Below are 18201 nucleotides of genomic sequence, written 5' to 3' on the forward strand. Positions count from 1 at the left end.
TCAGTTGAGGAATAATTTTAAATTTTAGCAGTTCTCTGTCTAACTGAAGCCAAATTAGGAACTTTGAACTTACATAGAAGAACTACTACTTATAATGTTTCTGCCCTCCCATATCTTAAATACAAATTCAAACTTTAATCAAAGAAATTTTGTTTCCCCATTCTCCTGTTTACTGAAACATTGTAAGTTGCAGACAGGCATAACTAAAAAAACACATGTTAGCTTTTGGCCATAGCCCTTGTCATAAAAATAAAAACACACACATTCATTCACACAAGAGAGCACTTTTCATGCACACATCCTTGCTTGGGTAAATGAATGCATGTGTTTCTTTTTTTTATTCTGGTCTGAGCTGCCACTGCAGTCATGTGTGCATGAGGTGTGTTTGCTTGTGTGAATGAATGTGTGTGTGTTTCTTTTTTTTTTCTTATTATGACAAAGGCTGTGGCCGAAAGCTAATGCGTAAGTGTCTTTTAGATGTGCCTCACCGCAACTTAACATGACCTCTTTATGGTAAGTAGCAATCTATCTTTTCCTACACTAATAAATGAAATACTTGATACTTACATACAGCCGATCCAAGTTTTCGAATTCCTGTTTTTGACATGATACCTTTTCGCAACATTTTGTCACTTATGTGAGACAACACTAATGCCACAATAATGCGGCAGACATGTGGAATCCCAGACAGAAGCCCAGTCTGAAATGTAATGGAAAGGACCAACTGTATTATTTTGTCACAGTTTACATTTTCAGGAGTTGCCATTAACTGACATGTTAATCCAGCCATTAGATTACCCAATTACAAATAAAATGATTTTGCTAAAGGCTTTTAAAGTAAAGTGTGGAATTTATTATGTGCTTTGGAAAGACAAGGAAGGATTTGACATAACTATGCAGGGTGGTTCAGGAGGAAGAGTGAATATTTTAGGAGGCAGTGGTATAGACTGATTTGAATGAAGCATTCCATATAACATATTTGAATGAAGCATTCCATATAACATACGTCAAATTTTCATTAGTTACAGAAATACAGCTGTTAGCGTGTAACTAAAACAAATACTCACAGAAGGTTTTACACAAAGGCAAGTGATTAAACTCAAAGTTTATTTATATTAATTCCAGCTCTAACTTCAATGCACTTTCAAATTCTCTTGACAATGCTCTTCTGAGGTTGTCTTGGCATTTTCGTATGAGAGATGCACTATTCATAATCCAAACAATTAATTCATTTCATGTGTTTTGTTTTCTTTGTAGACTTCCCATTCAACCATTCCCACAGGCAAATATCTAAAGTGGTAAAGTCCGAGGACCTTGATGGCCAAGAAATCTGACCATTTTTGTCAATCCATATACTAGGGAATGTTGTGTGAAGATGATGTGTCAACTCACAGTTAAAATGTGGAGGTGCCGCATCAAGTTGGAAGAACATACCCACCCTTGTAGCCATAAGAACCTCTCCCAACAGCACTGGAAGCTCATTTTCCAGAAAGTCTAAAAAAGAGGGCTCTGTGAAAAGATGCGACAATAAAATAGATACATTCAACTGATTGCTTATTGTGCCTCAACATACATTTACAGAGAAGTGAGCTTGAAAATGTATGTCTAGCAAAGGCATATGCATTTTTGTTGGGCCACCGATGGGAGTTTCGAGTGTTAGTCGTACTGCTATAATTGAAACTGGCTTCATCACTAAACAATATTAATGAGATTACTTGGCAATTTGCAATTGACCAACAATTGAATTCAAACCAGCTACTTTCATCTCCTTGTTAAAGATGTTCAGTCCACTGTAAATGATAAAGACAGAAGTTGTTTAGCTATAATATCCATCATATTCTTGTATGTGGAACACCGATACATGTAGAAATTCTGTGTGTGCTTGTTTAAGGACTACATTCTACCAGCTGAATAATGTCTTCTTCATCCACACACAGCTCATTTGCATGTCCAGATGAGATATGGCTGCTGGAAGCTACACCAGCCACACACAATTTAGTGAAAACATGAGTAAATACTACTGAATCTGACATACCGTGATGAGGAAATCATCTACCATGTTCTCTACAAGCAAAAGCAGTGTCTCCATTACAAAACCCATACAGAAATACTTTATTAGCATACTCAAAATTTGGAAATGTCTATGGCATGCTTCAACAATACAGCAGAATTGGTCAGCAAACCACAATTACAACCACAGTAAAAAAAATTCAACTATGTAAACTCACACACAGCTTTGTAACTTCAAAAAAAGAATGACATTTGATATTTTTTTTTAAATAAAAAGTAGCAATGGGAGTACCAGCATATGAAATGAAAACTCACCTTTGTAACCAGCTGTATCTGTGTAACCAATAAAATTGGACATACATTGTATGGAATGTTTTATTCAAACTATTCTACACTACTATCTCCTAAAATATTTACTGTTACTCCTGAAACACCCTATATAGTAGACTGCGAAAGCAATGATTCCAGAATGTTATGGAATCCTTAAATGCATATCTTTTTATTTTATAGTATTTATTTCTAACATTTAAACAATGTCAGTTATAAGATTTTTGTCAGAGTGAATATTCTCACCTAAACGTATGCAAATTATTAAGTGCCTACTTCACTGTCTGATAATGCATTTATAATTCCACAGAAATGTTTAATTACAGAATTTGTTCCATGGAAGTACTATTTTGTACAAAGGAGCTTAGATGGTGAGGGGTGATAACCACAATGCTTTGCATAAAGAGTATGAAGTTTAAAAAATAGGAAAATTGAATGCTTAGGAAAAATGTTGTACAGTTTCTTGGCAATTATTGCTGTACAAAAATTAATATTAAAATACAAGAAAAAAGTATTCTTTATCAATAATTTATTATTGATTTCTTTTCATATTTTCAGTAATGTATGTACATAAATATTCATTTTTCTTATCCTGGATGCATAATTTGTCTCAATTATTTGTCTGTAGAACTCATTTTTTAGTACAGTACTTAGCAATATTCTTTTTTAGGTTTGGAAATGAGAAAATGATGAAAATGTTATCAAATTCTGTGTTGTAGCAGAACTAAGGGCATGAAATTTGTGATAATTTTAGAGCAAACTTTTCACAAAAGGATGCTAAATTGCAGTCAAGGGTTTAGAAATGATACAATTATTCCCAACAGAAGTACGCAGAATGTTTCCCATTGTAACATCTAGATCACAAATGAAAATATAGGGCTAAATTAAAGAAACTGGGCTTAATAACTATAGTGCCAAACAAAGAAGACTGCAGAAGAAGAAGAATATGTAGGATATCTATTGTTGATGTAAATCAGTATTTAAGAATATTTTGGGAAAAGAATAAAAGTAGCAAAACACACTGAGGTGACAAAAGTCACGGGACAGCAATATGCACATATACAGGTGGCACTGGTATTGTGTACACAAGGTGTAAAACAGAAGTGCATTGGCAGAACAGTAATTTGTACTCACATGATTCATGTGAAAAGGTTGCCGACGTGATCATGGCCACACAGTTGGAGCTAAACACATGGGACACTCCATTTCGGAAATCGTTACGGTATTCAGTGTTTTGAGATTCATACTGTCAAGAGTGTTCTGAGAATACCAAATTTCAGCGATTACTTCTCACCACAGACAATGCAATGACCATCAGCCTTCACTTAACATCCAAGAACAATGGGATTTGTGTAGAGTTGTTAGTGCAAACAGACAAGAAACACAATGTGAAATAACCAAAGACATCAATGTGGGATGTACAACGAACATATCCATTAGGACAGTAGGACAATATCTGGTATTAATGGTCTATGGCAGTAGACAACCATTGTGAGTGTCTTTACTAACAGCATGACTTCGCTTGCAGTGCCTGTCCTGGGCTCATGACCATGTCAGTTGGGTCCTAGATGACTGGAAAACCAGGGCTTGGTCTGGTGAGTCCCAGTTTCAGTTGGTAAGAGGTAATGGTAGGTTTCGTGTGTGGTGCAGATCCCATGAAGCTGTGGACCCAAGTTGTAAACATGGCTCAGTGCAAGCTAGTGGTGGCTCCATAATGGTGGAGACTGTGTTTACGTGGAATGGACTGTGTCCTCTGGTCCAACTAAACTGATCACTGACTGGGAATAGTTATGATCATCTACTTGGAGACTGTTTGCAGCCAGACAACAATGGATGACAATGCACCATGTCACCAAGCCACAATTGTTCATGGAAAATTGTTTGAAGAACTTTCTGGACAATTTGAGTAAAGAAAATTTGGCCTACTAGGTCACCCAACGTGAATACCATCGAACATTTATGGGACATAATTGAGAGGTCAATTCATGCACAAAATCCTGCACCACCAACACTTTCAGAATTGTGGATGGCTACAGATGCAGCATGGCTCAGTATTTCTGCAGTGGACTTCCAGTCACTTGTTGAACCCATCCCACGTCAAGCTGCTGCACTGCACTGGGAAAAAGGAGGTCCGACAAGATATTGGGAGATAACCCATAACTTTTGTCACCTCAGTGTGTACTGATTTTGGAATGCAAATGACAGTGTAGAAGCAGCAATGGGCTATTGTCAGTACCTATCATTAGTGACAAAACAGATGCTCGAACTTCTCATGACAGGTAGCACAATAGAGATTCAGTGACATGAATTGAAGCTTCTTGACAAAGGATGACTAGAAACAGTGATAAATTCTATACAACATCTAATATATAAATAACTGTAACCAATAACATATAAAACTGTGTATTTCATTTTAATGATATGAATTAATAGAGGGAAACATTCCACATGGGAAAAATATTCCTAAAAACAAAGATGATAAGACTTACCAAACGAAAGCGCTGGCACGTCGATAGACACACAAACACAAACATACACACAAAATTCAAGCTTTCGCAACAAACTGTTGCCTCATCAGGAAAGAGGGAAGGAGAGGGAAAGACGAAAGAATGTGGGTTTTAAGGGAGAGGGTAAGGAGTCATTCCAATCCCGGGAGCGGAAAGACTTACCTTAGGGGGAAAAAAGGACAGGTATACACTCGCACACACACTCATATCCATCCGCACATACACAGACACAAGCAGACATTTGTAAAGGCAAAGAGTTTGGGCAGAGATGTCAGTCGAGGTGGAAGTGCAGAGGCAAAGATGTTGTTGAATGACAGGTGAGGTATGAGTGGCGGCAACTTGAAATTAGCGGAGATTGAGGCCTGGTGGATAACGGGAAGAGAGGATATATTGAAGAGCAAGTTCCCATCTCTGGAGTTCGGATAGGTTGGTGTTAGTGGGAAGTATCCAGATAACCCGGACAGTGTAACACTGTGCCAAGATGTGCTGGCCGTGCACCAAGGCATGTTTAGCCACAGGGTGATCCTCATTACCAACAAACACTGTCTGCCTGTGTCCATTCATGCGAATGGGCAGTTTGTTGCTGGGCATTCCCACATAGAATGCGTCACAGTGTAGGCAGGTCAGTTGGCACAGTGTTACACCATCCGGGTTATCTGGATACTTCCCACTAACACCAACCTATCCGAACTCCGGAGATGGGAACTTGCTCTTCAATATATCCTCTCTTCCCGTTATCCACCAGGCCTCAATCTCCGCTAATTTCAAGTTGCCGCCACTCATACCTCACCTGTCTTTCAACAACATCTTTGCCTCTGTACTTCCACTTCGACTGACATCTCTGCCCAAACTCTTTGCCTTTACAAATGTCTGCTTGTGTCTGTGTATGTGGGGATGGATATGAGTGTGTGTGCGAGTGTATACCTGTCCTTTTTTCCCCCTAAGGTAAGTCTTTCCGCTCCCGGGATTGGAATGACTCTTTACCCTCTCCCTTAAAACCCACATCCTTTCGTCTTTCCCTCTCCTTCCCTCCTTCCTGATGAGGCAACAGTTTGTTGCGAAAGCTTGAATTTTGTGTGTATGTTTGTGTTTGTGTGTCTATCGACGTGCCAGCGCTTTCGTTTGGTAAGTCACATCATCTTTGTTTATAGGTATATGCGTATTTCATTTGATATTCATAACAGTCACTGAACTGAATCGTTCAGATACAAAGACAATGTGAGGTCATTTTTACTCATTTCTTTGATTATCATGATGCTGTTCTGCATGTATTCTTATCACAAGGTCATTTATTAAATAAGGAGTGTTACATTTAAGTTTTCTGCAACTGTCCCATAGAAAAATTCACACAACTGTAAAGGAGTTGTACTTTCCTGCTGTAGTCTCGCAGGTAAAGACCGTATTGTGCTGTCTGTTGATAATGGACAAAATTACCTTGTCAGCTAAGTGTGGGGATATCTGTGCTGATGCAGCATTTAAGAACTTTGATGGAAAACAGGTCACTCAAGCAAATTTCAAACTACAAACTGTCCACATAGAAATAAAAAATTTGCAGAGTTGTTTCTTTCTTTCCTTTTTGTATCTGTATTATGACAGGTTTCAACTGGAGTCACAAGAAAGACACATATGTGAAAATATTTTGAAGGCTATTAAATATTTCAGTGCACTATGCATTTATTGTTTATTGTGCCACTGAAAAGACAAAGGAAGATGTGCATATAAAATTTAGGCTGTATCTCATAACAGAACTGCTGAAAACTTGTAAGACTGCAATGTAGTACTTTGTTTTGAAGATTGCTTCAAAGTGTAGAACATGGAAAATTTATTTTAAGTGTTCATCTATGTTTTAAAGGTAATAAAGTTCTGTTGATACAATTCCTGAAAATTCCATTAATTTTTGATAAATAATTTTAACTGAACAAGGCATTTCTGTGCCACCTGGCTGTGTAAATTACTACAGTGGGGTGGGCATGAGCATTAAAAGGATTAACAGCCAACTCTTTGTGACAACAGAAGCAATTACATAAAACCATAGTGTGTGCTCGTTACTGCACAAGAAACTCCAAGCAACAACCATTTTTCAGACTAAGAAGGAATTTTTACGAATGTATCTTGTCTGATGGATAAATACAGAGTGATCTACACAAAATGTCCAGTTTTCAAGTAAACATCAGTATTTTGATTTTTAAGAAAAAACTTTTACTTATAACTGACTCTGTGCAACAATGAAAATGTAAATCGAATTAAAATAGCCCAATTCCTATCAGTTCTAATGTGCTGATTGCGAATGTCACAAAGACAATTCAAAATTAGCTCTAGTTTTCATTTTACACTGTTTTATTGCAGTGAGATAATTATACATGCATTTTTATGTTAAGTTTAAAATCAAATATTATAATGCAAATCTTAAACATAATGCAGTGCTTCAGCAACCGTGAAATGTTCAGACAATAAGAAATTCAGCCTTCAGATGCAAGTTTTTTTTTTTTTTTTATGCCTAGGTTTTGATGCCAATAATGGTATCTTCTTCAGAATCTATAAATTAACCCATACAGACATATATTAAACATTGAAATACATCATCAATCTAAAGATTTTATAATAAGGAAAATTGTGATACAAAAATTAAATTATTTTGTGGGCCAAATGTTGGACATGTCACAGATTAAAACTAATACAGAATAAAGACACATAATCATAAGATTATGTCTATCAATACTAAAAACAGTAAGGAAAACATAGACAGAGCTACATCGGGCCAGGAATAAGGATCACACGTAAGCAACAAGGAAACTAGGCGTTGCAAGCAGTTCCGCGGCGAGGCTCGGCCAGCGGCCAAGTGCATGCACTCATGCATGCACAAGTGCTGGAGACAAACTGCCTCAAAATTACTTAGTGCAACATAAATTGTAAACAAAATCTGACATGACACAGTCCTGCAAATGGACAAATGACTACCTGAGGTACAGTACATTAAACAATTTTCCTAAGAACTAGCTACCAAATCAGAGCAAGAAAATTTACATTCAGATATTATAATAAGAGAAAACCCCACTACAGTACCCAATAAATTAGCATGAGAGACACAGGCGTGCGAAGCATGAAATATCTTGAACATAAAACAGGAAAATTAAGAAACACCTTAGCAACTGGTGTCATTACCGGTACAATGCAAAATATATGGAGACACAATGTACAAACGCACTATAATAAAGGGGCAAAGCAGATAGGAAACAGCATCGGCCATGAACCATGGAATTTATACACTTTCACTTCAAATTTGTTGTTCAGTGTAATCAAAGGTGAACATCATCTATTTGATTTACATTGTCGCTTATGAAGAATTACGTCATTCAACTACCAGCCATTCTATCAAATACAATTTTCATCCTTCTGTCAGAAGTTACTCGTAACTTGGGCCAACAGGTGTTGGTCAGTCAAACCCACCTCTTGTTCATTGGCTGCTTTTAGCTCCATTTCAAAAGAAAAAGTTATAAGGTTACAAGTCTGGTGATATTGGCCAAATATTGTGGTAGTACTAAGAGTTTAGAACAATTGAACATTCATACACATTTTAAATATCACTTACCATATGTATGTTCCAGCCATGAATGAACTTGAAATAAGTTGGTGCCTGTGTCATAAGTGTGAACAAGCTCCATGTGCTACCCCACTGAGAGAAAATATTGAGCCACATTGGACCCGATAATAAAATTGCCTTCCAAGGTGTGGGTGCCTGTGAATAAATAATGTGAATAAGTCAGTCTAATAGTTTTCTTGAGTTATTCGAACCAATACTTCTTTTACAGTAAAGGCATGTTCTAACTAACAATAGACAACACATACAGTATATCAAATAATTCATTCATCAATACTCATTGTGTAACAACTTTATAGAATTTATGAATGTATTTTTAAAATAAATCATTTCCTACACCATTTTACCTCTGGCCAAAATCCTGGACATAATGGTATTAATGAATAATATGTTGAATTCATAATTAAAAATTACATGCAAATGCAGCAGTAATTTAAATTACTTGAGGGTTGAATGAAAAATAATGCTTTCACCTTCGTTTACTGGGTTTGGATGGGAATATTTTAATAAATCAAACGCAGAAATAATCTTTAGAATGTGATCTTTAATTACCAATATTCACTTTTCCACATAATCACAAGCCAGTTGGATACATTTCTGCCAACAATGAACAAGTTTTCTGAAGCCATCACGGATGAAGTCGACACACTGTTTCCGCAAACACAGCCTCACAGTTCTCTCAACGTCTTCATCAGAAGCCTTCAGAAGCATAATGATGTCCCTGCAGATCATCTTTCATTGGCAAGGGGAGGGGGAGGGGAAGGGGGAAGGGGAGAGAGAGAACAGGGGGGGGGGGAGGCACAGGGGGAATGGGAGGGGGAGGGAAGGGGGAGGGGGAGTTGAATGGGGATGTGGAGGGGAGGTGGAGGGGGAGAGTGAGAGATGGAGGGAGAGAGAGCTATTTTTGCCTCACTACAATTAATTTTTAAGCCTACTTTGTGAACTTCTGTTAAATAACATAAAATGCAGTATAATGCATTCGCATACTGTAAAAATTGTGACCAGTATTACCTTTGTCTCAGACACTGATGTTCCCAAACTATCCAGGATGAGTTGCTTCTCCTTCATAGACACATAAGGATGCTCAGCAGGGGAATCATACACAACAAGCCACCAAATGATGAACCACAGAATTCCAATTCCACCAGTTGTGTAGAAAACAGAAGGCCAACCAAACCATGATATAAGCAGACCACAAAGTGGGAATGTTAGAGCTGTTCCTACAGAGCTTCCTGTGAATAAAGTACCATGTTCTTTGCATCATATACATTTACTTTCTGTTATTTCTTAAATTAGAAAGGGAAATCTTATTTCTATCCTTTCAAGTTTCCAAAACTGATGCAGGGCATTCACATCAAACAAGATGATACAATACAATGGTCAGATAGAACTCTGTGACCACTACCATATAAAAGAACACAGAGTGATGCAGTAAAAAACAAATAAGCATCATGAATATAGTGTAATTACTCATATCACCCTGTACACACCAAATGGGGAATCTGCCAATTTCAGCAACTTTAATAAAACAAAATTGTCTGCATCTCCATCTACATCTGCATCTGCATACATGCTTCGCAAGCCACCATATGGTGCATGGCAGAGGGTACCCTGTACCACAACTAGTCATTTCCTTTCCTATTTCACTCTTAGATAAGTGAGGGAAAAACAACTGTCTACATGCCTTTGTAGGAGCCCTAATTTCTCGTATCTTATCTTCACGGTCCCTACTCGAAAAGTATGTTGGTGGCAGTAGAATTGTTCCGCAGTTAGCTTCAAATGCCAGATCTCTAATCTTTTTCAATAGTGTTCTTCAAAATGAATGTTTTCTTCCTTCCAGGGATTCCCACTTGAGCTCCTGAAGCGTATCCATAACTCTTCCATCCCTACCGGTAACAAATCTAGCAGCTCGCCTCTGAATTACTTTGGTGTCTTCTTTCAATCTGACCTGGTGAGGATCCCAAACACTTGAGTAGCACTCAAGAATAGGTTGCACTAGTCCTATATGCAGTCTCCTTTACAGATGAACCACACTTTCCTAAAATTCCCCAATAAACCAAGTCGACCATCCACCTTCCCTACCACAATCCTCAAATGTTCGTTCCATTTCATATTGCTTGAACATCACGGGTTTGTTTTTCCTATGCATCCACATTAACTTATATTTTTCTACATTATGAGCTGTTCATCACATCAACAGGAAATTTTGTCTTGGTCACCTTGTATCAACGAACTGTCACTTTTCTCCGACACCTTCCTGTACACAACAGCACAGATTGCTGCCCACCCTGCCCTGTTGGCATGTCTAAACAATTTGGTGTGCCTTCCATACAAATGATGGGAATTTTTGGATGTTAATGACCTACTGTCACAATATCTATCAAAACTAAATAAATTATAGTAACAATAGTATAGCCAACAAGTGTTGGACATCAACAGCTCATTTAGTAAAGTGAGCTACAGAAGCTTCTCCACTCTCTAAAGCTTAACAGATAGCAATTTGTGTTACAGCTGTCACTGAAATATAGCGCTGGGTAGGACATGTTTGGTAACACATTGTTAATTGCACATTAGTAGGAAACAACAGTGTTTTCTCAGGTTTATGTTTAGGTAACAATCAGAAAAGGTAACATACTATCACTGGAAAGCAACTCAGCTACACTACATAGGTACTGGCACTCTCAACAAGTTAAAGGCTTCTTCCCATTCTCCAGGGTCCATGAAACAAACTGGTTATGAGGGTAAAATTGTAAATCCAAAGCAATTTAGGTGATATTCAATGTAACTGCAGTGTGTCCAAGAGATGCTTGAGCAACAATGGTATAGCTATCTTTTCGTGTTTCTTTGCCACTGCCTGAAACAAAAGAAAGTTTCTTCCAGTCAAGTAAGGTTGCTTTACAAGGGAAGGCCTAGCTAAAGCAATTCTTAAATACACTCATTGTCATTGTTTGCGCTTCTGTGGACATTTTTGCACCCATACACATGCCACTAATTGCTCCTGAACAGTGTAACTGTGTCCACTCACTTTAGCAGTAGCTTGACAAAACATCATATCGCTCAAGACATGAATAAATAACTGAAACAGTGCAATACTGAAACAAAACAATACTGAAAACAATGCTTTTTATCAAATTCAGAATAATAAAACAATTACTTATTTCTGCAGTCAAGAGGGTACAGGGACTTCTTGAATACCCTACATATACAGACAGGAAAACTTTGTGAAAACAATAATGCAAAATTGATGGTTTAAGAAAAGGAATGTGAAATCAGTGATTTTCTTATACAAAAAAGTTGAGAGATCTGAGGATGACAGATATACATTGTGGTAACTGATAGTTATTGAATGTTGAAGTGTATTTAGAATTCTTTTTTCCTCAAGGTTGAGCTTCATATATAACATTAAATTAACAGTTCGCTTCTTGCAGGATGAACTATGATATAACTTCAAACCTAGCACCACAATTGGCAAAAAATAACAATGAAATTGGTAAAAAATTAAAATGGACTAGGAATAAAAAATAACATCAAAACTGTCAAAAAAGTAACAGTGAACTAAGAAAAAAATTAATTTGGCAAGAACATAGCACCAAAACTGGCAAAAAATAACAGTGAAATTGGCAAAAAATTTCAGTAAAATCGAAAAAATGACGCCAAATCTGGCAAAAAATAATACTGAATTTGACCATAAAATAAAACGAATTTTTCCTGGCCCTACATATATATTATCTTCTCTATCATCATTTTCTACTGCAGTGAACATAAGAGATCTGTTTTGGTCTATCTGACATAGCAATGGGTTGTCTGCTTAGTTGAAATATGTGTCCTGCTGCCTTATGCCATTAATGAATCAAGGTAAAATATCTTCCAGGAGAAATAAAATATCCTCCAGAAGAAATGGTAACTGACTTTCCCTATAAATGTGTTAAATGCAAGGTATAAAGCTAACAGTGATAGGCAGCTTGCCAGTTCTATATTTTATAATACACAATATCTGTTCACGTTACTTTGTTCTACAAGCCTTTGTACACACTACACAAGCCTTTGTGGGTATATTGTAAATGGTACCTCATGCTGGTAGTAGTTATAATCATGTATCAAGTGAGCAAGATAGAAATGTTTACATGCTACCAGATGAAAAATCAAGACACATTTATAAGATCTGCCAGCCTAGTACAAGCATTTGACGATGTAAAATTGCACAAGATGTTCAAAATTGTTAGGAAAATAAGTGTAAGCTGTATGTAAATACAGAATATGTTAAATATTTACATGAACTACAAAAGAACAAAGATGGACAAATAAGAATGGAATACCAGGTGCACAGATTTAAAAATAAAAAAGGGAAAGAAAAGAAAGTCAGCATGCAGCCATATTTACATATGAATGCAAAATCAGTCATTCCACAGCATGAAGAGATCCATGGAACATAAAACTAAATATATGACAGGGATGTAATCTTTTACCCCTACTATTCTATTCACTCTCTACAGCAAAGAAGGAATGATGGAACTACAGAAAGGTTCTGGTGAGAGATTAAAATTTGATGGTAAAGGCTAACAATTCATTGATGACATTGCCATTGTCAGTAAAAGAGGAGAAGAATTGCATGACCTGTTGAATAAAAAGAACAGTCTAATGAACATATGCTATAGATTGAAAGAAAACTGATGAAAGATAAAAGCAATGAGGATTAGCACAAATGAGATAAGTGATAAGTTGAACATCAAAATTGATGATCATGAAGCAGACAAAGAGAAGAAATTCTGCTATCTCATAAGCAAAATAACACATGATGAATGAAGCAAGGTGGCACAAAAAGCAGACTAGCACAGGCAAAAAGAGCATTCCTCCCCAAAGAAGTCTGCTAGCATCAAACAGTGATCTTAATTTCAGGGAGAAATTTCTGAGAATGTACATTTGTATCACAGCATTGTATGGAAGTGAATATTGGTCTATGGAAAAATTTGGAAAAAAGAGAACTGAAGCATTTGAAATGTGGTGCTGTAGAAGAATGTTGAATTTTAAGTAGACTGATATGATAAGAAATAAGAGGGTTCTCTGCAGAATTGGCGAAGAGATGAACATGTGGAAATCTCTGACAAAGAGAAGCAACAGGATGAAAGAATATGCATCAAGACATCAAAGGATAACCTCTATGGCACTTGAGGGCACTGTAGAGGGTAAAAGTTGTAGGGAGGGCAAAGATTGGAATATACTTAACACTACACTCCTGACAAATGCTTTTAAAAAAAGACTCTATACCACTTAAATTATATTTGGTGTAAAGACAATACTCTTTCTTATAAAAGCTTTTCTTGTTAGTGCCAGTCTACATTATTTAGCTTCATATGACACCTGCAATTAAGATAAGAGGAACATACAGAGCAACTGTCGTTTGGTATACAACAGCAAGGCACGAAAGATAAAAAAATAATTACCTTTCCTCTTATCTTAATGGCAGATATCTGATGGCAGCACTAGCTGAAATGGCATAATAAAACTTATACTGATCCCATCTCTTACTTTGCTAACTTTGTGCAAATTTCTTCAGCTTCAACCTGCACTTAATTACTAACAAATGATGGTCAGATTCCACTTCTGCTCCAGTAAATATGCCTTCATTGTTAAATCATACAGTAGAACTGCATGACCTATGGAAATATAAGGGATCTACGGCTTGCAGCCAAGCCACAGTACTACAATAACATAACAAAGCCATGTTGGCTATGTTACAAAGCCAGATCTGTCAGGCACACATCCTGTTGCACTTGCAACTGTTGAAAAGATTGTTGCCTTCAGGAACCATGTATTAAACAATGGAAACTCCAGGTAGGAATATCAATAATGTAGGAAAATATAGATTGCTATCTACCATAAAGATGAAATGTTAAGTTGCAGACAGGCACAATTAAAAGACATTTACACATAAACTTTCAGGCACAACCTTTGTCAGAAAAACAAGAAACGCACACCATCCATTCACACAAGCAAGCACACCTCATACACACATGACCATCAACTTTGGCAGCTTGGGCCAGAATGCAGCTATCACATGGGATGGAATAGCAACCTGGAGTGGGTGGAGAAGGGGAAGGGATAGCAGCGTACAAGTGGGGGTAGAGAGAAGCACTGTCTGGCTGAGTTTGCAGCGACTAGAATGACAACAGGCATTGTGTCAGAAGGTTATGGGGAAAGGAAGTGGGCTAAACAGGTCAAAAAAGGAAGAGCGAGGAAAGATGGGCAGGTTCATTTGCAGAGGGCAGCAGACAACGAGGGTGGGAGATGACAGGAGGTTACAGGACAGAGGGGGTGGATGATGATGATGATGTTTGGTTTGTGGGGCACTCAACTGCGTGGTTATCAGCATCCGTAAAAAATTCCCAACCTTTGCTCAGTCCAAACTCACCACATTCATGAATGATGATGAAATGATGAGGACAACACACAAATACCCAGTCATCTTGAGACAGGTGAAAATCCCCAACCCTTCCGGGAATCAAACCCGGGACCCTGTGCTTGGGAAGCGAGAACATGACCACAAGACCACCAGCTGTGGACAGTGGCGGTGGAAACTGTTGGGTGGAGTGTGCGGGGAAAGTATTTTACCATAGGTTGAGGCCAGGATAATTACAGGAGAGGAGAATGTGCTGTAAGGATAACTCCCATCTGCACACTTCATAAAAGCTGGTGGTGGAGGGCAGGATCCAGATGGCTCGAATAGTGAAGCAGCCATTGAAATCAAGCATGTTATGTTGAGCTGCAAGTTGTGCCACAGGGTGGTCTACTTTGCTCTTGGCCACAGTTTGAAGGTGGCTGTTCATCCCAGTGGACAGCTGGTTGATTAGTCATACCAATACAAAAAAAATTGTGCAGCGATTGTAGCAGAGGTGATAAATGACATGGCTGCTTTCACAGGTACCCTGGCTCCCAATGGTGAGCATGAAACCTGTGACAGGAGTGGATTAAGAAGTGCTGGTTGGGTGGACTGGGCAGGTCTTGCATATGGGTCTTCTTCAGGGATATGATCCTTGTGGCAACGGGTTGGGATTGGGAGTGGCATAGGGATGGACTAGGATGTTATGGAGGTGATGGAACACATTTTTAGGAGGGTCTGGAAAGATCTCAGGTAGGATGTCCCTCATTTCAGGACATGATAATAATTAATCAGAGCCCTTGTGAAGGATGTGGTCCAGTTGTTCCAGGCTGGGGTGGTATTGGGTGATAAATGGGGCACTCCTTTGTGGTTGGTTCTTGTGGGTGGTGGGAGAATTGGGGATGTGAGGGAAAATGGCATGGGACATCTGTTTGTGGACTAGGTCTAGGGGATACTGCCTGTCTTTGAAGGCCTTGGGAAGTGGGAGAGAGTGAGGGGTGGGGGATATGGTGGAATGTCTAAGTTGGCTCAGGGGACCAGTTGCACTACTGCATCCTACCCTTAGCAAAGCAGTTAGTTAGAAATCCAAGTACATGGTGTAATAAGTGGAATACTTTATTCTTATTTTAGTGATGCATTACTCAGTTTAGTCAGACCCAAGGTGCCAGAAGTAAATACATTGCTCACAAACACATTTGTAACATTTCGTTAATGTTTTGTATTATAGTATGTGTCACATAAGAAGGAGCCTATGTGCAGAGAGAGACAGAGAGAGAGAGAGAGAGAGAGAGAGAGAGAGAGAGAGAGAGAGAGAGAGAGAGGAAGAGAGGGAGAGAAAGAGAGGGAGTAAGAGAGAGAGAGAGAGAGAGAGAGAGAGAGAGAGAGAGAGAGAGAGAGAGAGGAGGGGGAGGGGGGAGCTTGGAGGGAATGAAGTGAGGTGGTTTGAGGGGTGAATATTTTCATGTTGCCAGGCCCTGCAAATTGTTGTTGCAAACAACAATGATTAAAATGCGTTGCCACTGAAGTATGGCACAGCGTTTGTCACCATCAAGCACTATTTACAACAAGGTGTTCAGATGAAGATCAGACCTTACTGGCTGCTGAAGGTTAGTGGAGGAGGATGCCCAGAAGAGTTAAAAACTGGGCCACTTTCTGAATGGATGCACACTATAGGCCAAGTCCAACAAATTTCTTTGGTCCCCCTACACTTTGTTATGTAGCAATAATGTAACCAAGGCAAATGTTTTCTCCCAGAGAGACTTACCTAGTGGTCTTCTAGCCTGATCAAATGGCCTACTGCTGCCAATTTAAAAACATGATGAGAATGTTTCAACATAACAAGAAATTTAAATAACTGAGGTGTTTCAAGAATGTAATAAATAGTTTTATTATGTTTTATGACAAGAGTGGAGTTTTCATATTTAGAAGAGAGACCCTAGAAGTAGAATTACAGTATCACATTGAAAAATATAAGGAGGTACATGCAAAATAAGTGATATAAAATGAAAACATTTTGGGAAATACTGTAATGAATGCTATGAAAAATCGAAGATGTTTTAATGAAAAACAGATTTCAATGGCAATGGTACATATGTTAAATATGTGTGCACTTAGCCACATAGTAAATGCCTACACAAACATATATTCTTGCTTGTGTCAACATAGCTTGAATAAAATGTCCAATAGTGAACTCATTATGTTGAAACTACTGTGTGTCCTGTGACAGTGGAGGTAAGTACAACTCGTCTTCCAAATACTTTCAGATTTGTGGTTGCACTGTATTTTAGCAATGAAACCAGCATTCTGAAAGAGGCTTGTCAGACGTAATCCTGTATGAGAGAGAGAGAGAGAGAGAGAGAGAGAGAGAGAGAGAGAGAGAGAGGAGGGGGGGGGGGGGGGGGAGAGAGAGAGAATGATAAATCCAGCTTTGAACTAGGTTCAACCAGCCTGTGTCAAGAAACTATTGCCCCACCAGGACAGTGGTAAAGGAATGTACTACCTTTCTGAGACTTTTCACTGGAAATACATCTGGATATGACAAGGTATACTGTACAATGTTTCTGCAATGTGAAGAGAGAGGTGGAATTGGTAAGACGTAAAAGAAATAGAACTGTTGGTTTTATTTTTTCAAACAGCAAAACAAAATATTACTGGAAAGAAATAAAGATTAGCATTTAACAGCTTGGTCACTGCTGAGGTCATTTATGTCTAAATATACAGTGACACCCTTATCTCACGAGACAGGATGAAGAAAGGCAAACCTACATTTGTAAATTTAGAGAAATATTTTGATAATGTTGACTGGAATATACTCTTTGATATTATGAAGGTAGCATGAATAAAATGCAGCGAGGTAAAGCTTACTTTGATAGAAGCCAGACTGAAGTTATAGGACTTGAAGAACATGAAAGGGAGGTAGTAATTGAGAAGGGAATGAGACACAGTTGTACACTCCCCCAAATCTTATTCAATATTTACAGAGTGTGGGGGGTAAATTGAGTTTAGTCTTGTGTAGATATGGAAAATGGACAATAAAGGGTACAGACAAGAAGCAAATGGAGGCTCCTGAAATGTGGTTCCAAAGAAGAATGCTGAAAGTTAGACGAGTAGAGCAAATGACTGATGAGGAGATCGAACTGGGGCAAAAGTTTAAGGAAGTGGTGAAGAATTGTAGAGTGAGCTCAAGGCTTGACTTCAATAAGCAGGTTCAAGTGGATATAGGTAGCAGTAGTTATACAGAGATGAAGAGGTTGATACAGTATAAAGTAGAGAGCCTAACTAAACCAGTCTTCAGTTTGGAGACTACAAGTGAACAATGAACTACCTCAAACTGGCTAAGGATGTGGGATAGAAGTGGACATGGCCTTATTTAAGAAAGCATC

At 38.2% G+C, this 18201-nt stretch overlaps 1 protein-coding gene across 2 annotated transcripts in view; it reads right to left on the reverse strand.

The window, feature by feature from the left end:
* Positions 1–18201, reverse strand: part of LOC124595824 (sialin-like) — a 124518-nt gene that overhangs the window by 14757 nt on the left and 91560 nt on the right. For both annotated transcript variants that reach the window (XM_047134718.1, XM_047134720.1), the window contains exons 5-7: positions 9454–9674; positions 8434–8580; positions 568–700 (exon numbers count right to left, since the gene is read on the reverse strand). In XM_047134718.1, the coding sequence (XP_046990674.1) occupies positions 568–700; positions 8434–8580; positions 9454–9674 (501 nt within the window). The remainder of the gene's footprint in view (positions 1–567; positions 701–8433; positions 8581–9453; positions 9675–18201) is intronic.

Source organism: Schistocerca americana, chromosome 2 (genome assembly GCF_021461395.2).
Source record: "Schistocerca americana isolate TAMUIC-IGC-003095 chromosome 2, iqSchAmer2.1, whole genome shotgun sequence".
NCBI lineage: Eukaryota > Metazoa > Arthropoda > Insecta > Orthoptera > Acrididae > Schistocerca > Schistocerca americana.